The 10,545-nt window shown below is 37.3% G+C and overlaps 1 protein-coding gene across 1 annotated transcript in view; it reads right to left on the minus strand.

The window, feature by feature from the left end:
- Positions 1-10,545, minus strand: part of pcsk2 (proprotein convertase subtilisin/kexin type 2) — a gene marked incomplete in the record, with an annotated part of 37,727 nt that overhangs the window by 22,887 nt on the left and 4,295 nt on the right. The window contains 3 exon segments of the mRNA XM_014002526.1: positions 2,463-2,500; positions 3,984-4,092; positions 4,540-4,653. Coding sequence (XP_013857980.1) covers positions 2,463-2,500; positions 3,984-4,092; positions 4,540-4,653 — 261 coding nt within the window.

Raw genomic sequence — 10,545 nt, forward strand, 5'->3', positions numbered from 1 at the left:
CATTTAAAGATACTTCTACATGAAAAATGTTAAAATGGTCAATAATTTGTCAAAAATCCTAATAAAGTTTAGGTGGAAAAAGAAAGCAAATAAGTCAATTTAGATCCGTCATTTGTTTCATGATACAAGTGTTTTGATTATTACCACTAGATCAAGTTAACTTTTAGTAATCAAATAATTCCAATATAAATATGCAATACTCAAATGCATACAGCTCTATAAAATCCTAATAACAAAAATGACAAATTTTACTTGAATTAAACCTATTACACTCATAAAACTTAACCTGCACTTGTCTTGTTTTAGTGTTTTCTTTCAATTGCACCATGAATCCAAGCTCATCTGTTGGAAGTGAAAAAGGCACAATTATTTAGCTTGATTGTTCTTATTATTTTTGGCACATTTTGGGTTAGACTTATTATTGTGTGGTAGTCATGAATGTCAGTTAATGACATTTTGTAAATCGTTCAGTGTTGTTTATCAAGATGTTGTGACAATTTTACGTCCATTATGTGCTGATGGCCTTTTCTGATTTAGCTAATGTAGAAATTCAAATGCGACTTCGCTTAAAGTAAAAAAAAAAMACTTTGAAGACAGTTAAAGTAAAAAAAGTACAGTAAATATGAGTATTGTTCTCTTAGAATCACCTGAAGGAGCTGCTTACAGACAATCTTCTTTGTTCTCTCTTCAGATGGCACTTTATAGTCATGTAAAATGTAACAGGGGTAATATAAAAGTTAACAGCTCACCTTTTACACTTTTATGCAGTTATATTTAGAAGAAAAACAAGATAAAGAGAAATCCTGCATGTCTACAGTGGCCAAGCACTTCAAGTATTGATCAGWTGTTGGCAAGTGAAGAGCTAAAAAAGAAACAACTGCACAACAAGTGCATCCCCCTGTGCAGGAATTATCTCAAACTCTCCCTGCACCAACATATTATTCATTAAAACGTAAAAAAATGTAATAAAAAATAACAGTTTTACTRTAAAATCTAACTGGTAGTTTATGTAAAGAACAATACCATCAATTATTTTTACCCTCTTTTTTCCTTTCAGGATTGTAAGGGTTGCTGGCGCTCATGTCCAACTGTCGCTGTGCAAGAGATGGGGTACACCCTGAACAGGTTGTTATGCAAACGCCCTTAAAGTAATTGGATTGTTTGTACTTGTAGATAAATGTGCCACAAAATTAAACTTTCTTTTTTTCAGTGTTTCATCTCACCTCTCATAATTTCACCAGTAATGCATCAAATCGTAATGTATTTTTTGAGCTGCTGCTGCATAGTTATCAAACCAACAAAGACATCAACACAACTAAACACCTTCATGGAAATGAGTGGTTGGTTAGATTTAGAGAAAAAAGCAGTTRTATGAAGCCAAGGAAGCCTTTTGTTCATTTTCACATTTGAAGGATGCAGTCTGAAGAACACCATGACAACTGTAACAAACTAAGAKTAGACATGCAGAGTTGTTTGTTATTTTTGCATGTAGTTAACATCTAAACACAACATGATGCTTCTGCATCAYAGCTGAGTTAAAGTGTTATTTGTATACATTTTTTTATTGGGCAGCTGTGGTGGARTGGTTAGGGGAGTCGTCTCGAACCGGTTTGATCCCCCGTCCAGTTGTCTCCGTCGTTGTGTCCTTGGGCAAGACACTTAACCCGGCTTGCCTACTGATGGTGGTCAGAGGGTCCGGTGGCGCCAGTGCATGGCAGCCCTGCCTCTGTCAGTGTGCCCCAGGGCAGCTGTGGCTGAAGCTTACCACCATCAGTGTGTGAATGTGTGTGAATGGGTGAATGGTTGAAGTGTAAAGCACTTTGGGGTCCATATGGACTTGATAAAGCGCTATATAAGTTCAAGCCATTTATTTACCATTTCACAGCTCATCTTCGATTGGAGGCAGGCGTACGCAAARCCATGTTAACATGGTGGTCGAAAAACATGCACAGAAACAATGGGTGCACATGTGCAAGACTATCAGTACAATACAATGGCAAATGACTTGGACTATACAGCATGGAAGGAGATTTCTCAAAATCAATAGGTTGTAAAACTGTGAACAATGTAGAGAAGTCAAACTGATCCTTCATCACTGTTTTCCATTTAACAATCCCTCTTGTCCTTTAAGGTTTTATCAGTATTCTGGAGATAAAGCGTCACATTATGCAGTGCCAACTACCCTGGCATTATCTTTGCCTGTGACAGATCGGCCTGCCTTTGTGCCTGCGACGGCACTCCATGCATTAACATTAAACAGCTTGGCTGGCCGTCTGCCTGTCTTCGTGTCCTCCAGGGACGCAAGGAGACTCGGCAGCCATGAAGGCAACTTAGAGAGCACCTGTCACTGTCGATGAGAAGTCAYGTGCAGCCCATAAAACCCTGCACCCCTGCTTTGCTTTATAACAGCACTTGAAAGAAATTAAAGAAATTAGGACATTCAGTAACACTCAGGTACTCACATAATTCGATGCCAAGTCTGGATGTAGATAGTCGATACCTGAAATGTGATTTCTAACATTAATCAGTGGCATAATGAAGCTTCAGAAAAAGTGCAGAACAAATGACATTTAACTTTTTCTGTTTTTCTCTGGATAACTGTGAAACCAAACCAAAATCTCTTTAATCATGTACAAAAGTTACTTAGCACAAGGATATGTGTTTGTTAGATTATTAATTTGTTGTAACAATGCTTCTTGGCAATAAATCTTATACTAGGCAGCACCTGGGTGCAGCAGAAGTTCAAAACAAGTGTCAATAGCAACTGCAAAATTAGCTGTTTGCCAATGACAGAGAAGATTTAGCAAATCTTTCTCGTGCACAACCCACATACTCAGCTCTACTGCTCATCCCACAAATTGCATGTTCCTTACAAATCTGGCACCATTTAAAAGGGAAATTAACAGACTTTTTAAAGGTATAAGATTTATTGCCAAGAAGCAACAATGTGCAACATAAAGCACCTCTTTTTGTACTGTTTATAAATAAATACCAGCTAATATGGAGTAGTGCTGGATTGAAAGATTCTTTTTATTACTGCAATGCAAACAAAGTCATAGATTTTCAATTCAGTGTTAGACATGACAAAAATTGTGTCACAAAAAATAGTGTTTTTTATTTATGATCGCAAAATGATTGTGTCTGATAACATATTGGAATTAGATGCATTTTCTAAAGTGTTTAATTCAGTGGTAGGAATGAAAGATGACCAAAATGACTCTGCATCTTGCCTTGGGACCAAAGGTCAATACTATCGTTTCTTATTCAGTCAAATTACAAATGTCATCTTGGATCACAGAAATGGCAAGAAAACATATACAGTACAGCTCAATGAGGAACACAATACTTGGAGTAATATCAAAGAGTTCAAGGCTTTGTTGTAAGCTAGCAAATGTTCTGAATAACATGATAGTTATTGAAGAAAATATGCACATCAGTGAATAGAGATGAAACATATTGCCTTGATTCTGCCTGCTGCAGCACCTCATGTTACAAACATGTTGAGCAAACACTTGAAAAAAAGCACATTTTATTGCGAACTACAAACATATAGAAAATGGTTGCAGTCCATTTTAATATTAAAACTTTATTTTGACTGGTGCACTCTAGGTTAAGTGGCTTAAACTGATTGCTGGTTTCCATTTGGGAAACATTTCCAATTTATTTTATTTTATTTTATTTTATTTTATTTTATTATTTTAGAGTCCAAGTACAGCTAATTGTAGGAGATCTAAGAACTATATTGCAAAGAAAAGTTCCTCATCTGCTTAGGCCTAAATCCATTATCTTCTATGTTTTGTATGAACACAGAAATAATATCAATCATACAAACAGACTTGGATCTGCTTCCTAATACTCTGAATGATAATATCATTGGTCAAAGTCTATGCGTTACTCATCAAAATGTAATCAGTAATTAATCAGTCAATGCATAATTAAATGCTTCAGACACATTTACTAAAAAAGCAGATTTCATTACTCACCGTCATCCATGATTGCGATGGTAACTCCTTTTCCTGTGTAACCTAGTTGCCAAGCTTCAGCCACATTTAGATCCAACCCCGGGGTCCCATCTGCTTGGCCTGTGTTTATCTAATCACACAGACAATATGAAGAACATTCATGACTCATGGCACCCAGGTGAGCCACCATTATGATATTAGTCCTGAGAGAGGTTAGGTGCATTAACAAGAAAAGAAAAAGGAAGTCATGCTCGGGGTTTGAGAAAGTGCAAGTCAAAAGACGGATGAATAAATGTCACTGACATGACACGTTCCTCTTGAATGAGATGAATAAAGGCAAGCTCGCTGCTGCATATAAAACATGCCATTTGGAGTAAACAAGCAGGGAGGACAATAGGCAGCAGGGAAGCAAAGATTACATGTCTTGGTATTGGCCAGGCTAATTTAAGAGTGAGTAACAACGTTGATTCAGAAAGTAGTGCTTAAAATGCCTGGATTCAAAGTAATTAACACAGGGAATGTGAGTTGGCACAAAAGGTCAGGCAGCATGCAGACAGCTAGTTGGCTGATTACTCACCAAATACCACTGCTTGGTGAATAGAGGGTCACTCATGTTGACTTCTATATCATTGATATTCCTGTAGCCTCGCTTCTGACGACTGAAACCTTCCTGTTCAAAGACATTCTTTACCTGGTGGAAAAAGGCAGACAAATGACATGTCGATGTCGGTTTAACACCAACCCTGATCTTAGAACATACTTTATGAGGGTTCAATTGAAATCACAATGGAGTCAATGCACACAGCGTCTGAGCTGAAAGAGTTAAAAAGCAACAACAGGATTGCTCCTGACTGTTTGAATGTTGTTGCTCTTTGAACTGGAAATCAAAAAACCCAGCTAGGTTCTTTTTTGAACACCCCCCCACCCAAAAAAATAATAATAAACTGCTTCATGTCAACCAAAGCATCGACTCTTTTTCCTCCTAATAGGAAGGTTTGCAGCTGGAGCCAAGGCTTCCAGACTCACCTGCCACAAAGCCACAGCCTCTTTTCTCTCCAGTCTGCCTAAAAGCCACAGCAATTACACCCACAAACACGTCTGTGTTTCCCCAAATTATCAAAGAAAGCAGGTGGTTGAACAGCTGTGTTTTGGATTGGAAACACTTTATGAATGCTGCCACAGTAWCGTTTTGAACAAAGAAAAATAACAGGACGGAGGATAAATGATGGGATGGATAACTTAAATTAAAATGACGTCTCAATTACAGTAGCTGGTGCCAGGCATTCAACACATGCTGCAATATTTTTGAACTTTAATTTATTGCATCGTTAGTAGTGTGAATAACAGCAACTTTAGGTGCTCTAATTCAAATAGGTATTTTTTTTTTTTTGTCATCATACAAATATTTTTGCACGGTTTGAGTTAGAATGGGTAAAGGGAGGGTTTGACACTACCAAATAAAATTGGACCCTCTGAAAAGAGGTAATAACAACAAGTTGGGAGATGAAGAAAAACATACATTCTATTTTTAAATATATCTGATAGTATGATTTTAGAACCCTAAAGTGTACAACTAAGAAAAACTAAGAAAAATTAGAAAAACAGTGTACCTGTGGCCACAAAAAGTATCCATAAACCATAATTATAAAAAAGTAATTTGTATTTCTATAAAAAATAAGTTGTTCTATAACTTTTTTTCTATAAATCTTGACAGTAATTTGTCCTTGGTCTGGACCAAGTTTTGAACTTTGTCTCTCGTGTGACCTAATTTGACCCCCCCGTGTTAGGGTGTTAAATTCTGACAATAAGAGTCACTTACAGTCTGGTGAGTCTAAATGTTGGAATTTGTTGCTTTGACTCCTGTCACCAAAGAGGTCTACCCAAATAAACATCATGTTTTATAATATTGGTCTTTTAAGCAAAACCAACATGTGGAGAATTGATTAAACAACTGCATCAGATAGAATATGGCTACTGATTTGAAATAGAAACATATGCACAATGTACAAGCTGCGCCTGTAATAAATAACACTAAGACACCTGGTGATGCCATGTGCCACACAAGGTGCCCCTCTTTTTACTTGCGCACCTGCCCTTGAAATANTTGTAAAACTTCCACTAGAAGCATATTTGCTATGGCTGCTGACTTAAGAGTCTTTTGATTTAGTCTAAATGGGCTCGTCAATCTAAAAATTACTACTCAAGTTTTCAATTGTTGTGTGTCCCTCATTGTATGCATGATTTCGTGTTTCTGTCATAAACTCTGAAAAGAATTTCCTTATGAGTTGTCAGCATAATAAGAAACATCTATTTTGCAAATGCCAAGTTGTAAAAATGCTCATTTAGTTGTATTTTCTTTGAGCCACCTTTTTTTTAGTAAAAGCAATGAAACATTTTGAAAAAGGGTTTCTGTCTAAGTGTTTTATTTCRTGCTTGCCCTCGTCAAAATCACTGTAGTGTGTCTCAGAAAACAAGCATTTTCAGGTATGTTTACTTCAGTTAAAAAAAGAGTGGAGCGGCACTTAAGAAGCCTTTCTAAAATGGCCAAAGCTCRTTCATCTAGGTGTCTCTTTTATGGTATACTCTAAGCAATCAAAAGGCACCCACGCACTGTAAATCAGCACATCAGGAAGCCCATTAAAAGGCAGGTCAATCCTCAAGATCAAACAGCTTTATTTGCATTGACACAACATTCTCCTGTTTGAATCATTAGGTACATGTGTGGAATAATTGCATTGTGCTATTTTACCTTTTTGTTTGTTTGTTTGTTTGTTTGTTTTTCCCCAATCCTCTCCCTTCCTTTTCTTTCCATTATCAATTTGTTCCATCACTTGGTGGAAGAGCTGGTATTTCCCTCGAGACAACATGTCATACTGCCCACTCACTACATCAGTCAGTTCCCATGTACCACCGTCACTGTCCGCCTTTGCCAGCTGCCTGCTCACAACACTTCATTTCACTTTAAATTAGAGGGCTACAGCTCTTCTTGTCCCTCATCCKTATTTTCCTCTTGGCTTCTTCATGCTTGTGTGTGATATAACGTTTTTAAGGTTTAAGAATCACTTTGGCAGTCACAATCATTCATTCACGTTTCAACTCTACACATTTTTGTTCTTTACTCTCATGACATTGACTGGGTTTTGAATTTGTCTTCTGTGTGTGAAAAGCAAAAAGAACAAAAGATGGATGGTTTGATGAATGACTGGGGGAAGACATGGTTGTGAGGATGAGTGGATGTCTCCATTGTACAGTAAGAAGACAAGACAGGATGAGGTCAGGAAAGCACAAAGAATGATGCAAAAGAGARACACAAGAAAATAACAGTGAGTCAGAAATGGGTCAGCTTATTCAGTTAGAGAACAAGAAAAAATAGGGCTTCTAAAGCATTCAATATCCTCATTGCCTCTGTTAAAGAACCTTTTTTCTTTGTCAAAAGAATGTTTTAAGTCTTGTAAATGTATGAAAGGCYAATACTTTTGATTTTTTGTGGTGATGTAATCTAATTTTGTGAACTCAAATTGAAACAGTCCACTTAAAAATATAAAACTTTCTTGAGTAATCTTAATTCAAAATCAAGGCCTTTGGTGTTAATAACACTTTTATCAGTATGTGTTGTTCCTTTGTTTTAGTTTATTTTTTTACATTGTTATTTGCCAGACAGTTTTTTGCAATTAAATACAAAACACTTCATAAATCATATAACAGTGATTCTCAATCCTGGTCTTCATCGACTCCTATCCTGAATGTTCTAGTTTCCCTGATTTGAAAGAAGGATTGATTGGCTACATGTCACATTTAGCAGGTTGCCAGTTCTCGGGTGAACACCATACATGCTGTAGCCTGGTAAAATAAAAAAAAGTTGTTCTTTGCTTTGCTTCATACAGAGGGTCTGGACTCTCACCTGTTGAAAAGTGATTGCTTGCTGGAGGCGTGGCCTCTGTTGAAGTTTTAAACGACTGGATCTGATTTTACCCAGCAGCTAACTGAAGGCTGCGATGTATGTAGTGCGCCAGCTCCGCTGTGAAGGAGGCTAAGCTAAGAGACTAAACGGAATGTGCGTGCGCTGTAAACAACCCTACTGAGAGGAGAAAAGTACCGAGCCGAACGAGACGGCTGTAAAAGAGTGCTGCAGGTTTAATTTAATTTAATTTGGAAGCCTTRTCAACATGGACTGGCTTCATTTACTTCCTCTGTATGCTAAATAACTAGCAGACACTGCGCAGAAAATCAATGTCGTTCAAAACTCCTCCTTCTGTTTGCTGATTGGCCCAGGTAAAATGCTCCCGGAGAAATCCTTGTCTATGGGAGAAATCCCAGACGGAGGAGTGGAGGGAAACTAGAATTGAGTGGAACTGCATAGGAAGGCAAGGCTACACACGCTGTGATATCGGGCAAAAAAAATTAGCAAGTTGAGTATCCTTGATTTGAGATCAGAGCAGTCCTGACGTCCTTCCGAGCCGACTAGACCACCCTAATATGATCTTTAGAGCCATCTCGATAATATGTATGTCCTTAAGATTGATGGAAGGGCAAAATCAGGCCAGAATTTTGCACAATTATCCTGCCGTGTGACGCAGGCTTTACAGAAGAGCAAGGAAACAACAAAAACATACAGGACTAGAATTGAGAACCACTGTCCTAAAATAAAATAAAAAAATAAGAAAATGAAATATTTTGGCTACAATGTGGTACATCTCTGCAACCATAAATTTGTGAGACAACTGTCAACACTCAGTATGTGCCGCCCTTGATTTTTGCGTGTTGTTGCCTCACTGACACCCATTACAACACATAACATCATTCTGAACACCCAGGATGAAACTGAGCTATTTCTCTGAGTCCGTTTTGACAGATGCCAATTTTCACAAAAGTTTTCTTTGACTGGTCTGAGTTGAGACAGGTGCAATGTGAAACTTCCTACTGGAAATTACCCCAGCAAGCCATTTGTTACAGGAAATTACAAGAGATAGAAACATTTTTTTTTCGTCTTCTTCCTGGCGGCTAACATTGTGCACAAGCTGCAACATTGTAAACCCCTGCCAAATTTGAGAATCGGCCTCGGGTTGTTCGGTCATGGCTGACTAGCATCTTGTGGTGGCCATACGGTTGYTGTACCATTGCATGTTTGCATGACAAGTCTCTGCTACTGCCACAAAGTCACTGTAGCCTTTGGATACACTTTTGATGGAGAATAAAAGCTGGGATTATTGCAACGTATTTAAAAAATCAGTTTGTGATACAAGTTCATCATATTTACTAAGAAATTCTGATAATTAATCTAATAYAGGATAAAATAAAAAGTATCTTCTGTCAAAGGAACCTGAACTGAAAATTTTTCCTAATAGATATTAATTACTGAGTTATATATTTTTATTTTATTAAATAAATTAACATGTGAAGGAAAAGGTGTTGTCACAAGTTCATGAAAAAGTACAGTAAATTATCTAAATATTCAGCATGTAGATTTGTTCAAACTGACTTCTGCAAAATCTGTTCAATCAAATTATTAAATATCGAAAGGGCTCCCCACAGTCCTCATCAACTTTGATTTGTTCAACAGTCTCTGGGAGTAAGCTCGTTGTCCTTTTACTAAATCAGTTTTTTTTTTTCAGAAACCAACTGTTTAGAATGAATAAATGTAAAAGAAAAGCTTCACTGTCCATTAAATWTGTTCTGTGTGACTCAGAAAAAAAGGTCAACAGCAATATGTTTTAAGATTATTATTCAGCTATTGCTTTGATGGCAGACAATAACTCTGTTTTAACAAATACAGAATAGGTTGTGCAGTGTGCTGTTACAAAACCCACATTTTTCAGGATGCAAGCATGTTGAGCATCAAAATAAAAYACAGCATCTGGAACATAAACCTGTCCGTGTCCATGTTGTCTCATTTCCATTAGCTGCATTAGCTCGGTGAAGCGGCTCACATTTATTTTCATTAGCACCTTTCACAGCTGTAATTAGAGAGGTCAGTTGGTTGTCTGCAGCAGGACCTCCACTCTCACCGCCCCCGACAACGGACAGAGCTAAACGCACTGAGTTACTGAAGACAAATGGGACCGGAACAAACAGATTCTCTCACATGTGTTCATTGTGCAAACAGACTAATGCTTCAACACAGCTGCGTCTCCATCATAGTGGGCGCAGACACAAGGAAGACAATCAAACCAAGAACAGGTGAATAATTGTGACTGGGTGATTATTTGAACAGGCTTTTCTAATCARTTGCATAAGGTAGGGGCGCTTTAGTCTGAATTCAAAATACTTAGCATTACGGGTTAACGTATCGATACCAAGATGAGCATTATATTGAATTGATACTAACATGATGAGACTGATTTATTTGTTTACATTCTGTTTGCACTACTGACTTTATTTTTCACAAATAAAGTGAAAAATAAAGTCTCCAAATTGTTACATCATGCCTGCGTGCAATGGAAGTTATTTTGCTGTTTTGTTATTGACATTGTTGTATTTATATATTTGATACATTGTTTTTTTTTTGTTATTTTGCACCATTTTTTCTGAAATAACTGTGTAGCAGAAGGTTAGTGAGAAATTATTATTTTTACAATTACATTGT

This window comes from Austrofundulus limnaeus, unplaced genomic scaffold (assembly GCF_001266775.1).
Source record: "Austrofundulus limnaeus strain Quisiro unplaced genomic scaffold, Austrofundulus_limnaeus-1.0 Scaffold0, whole genome shotgun sequence".
NCBI classification, from domain to species: domain Eukaryota; kingdom Metazoa; phylum Chordata; class Actinopteri; order Cyprinodontiformes; family Rivulidae; genus Austrofundulus; species Austrofundulus limnaeus.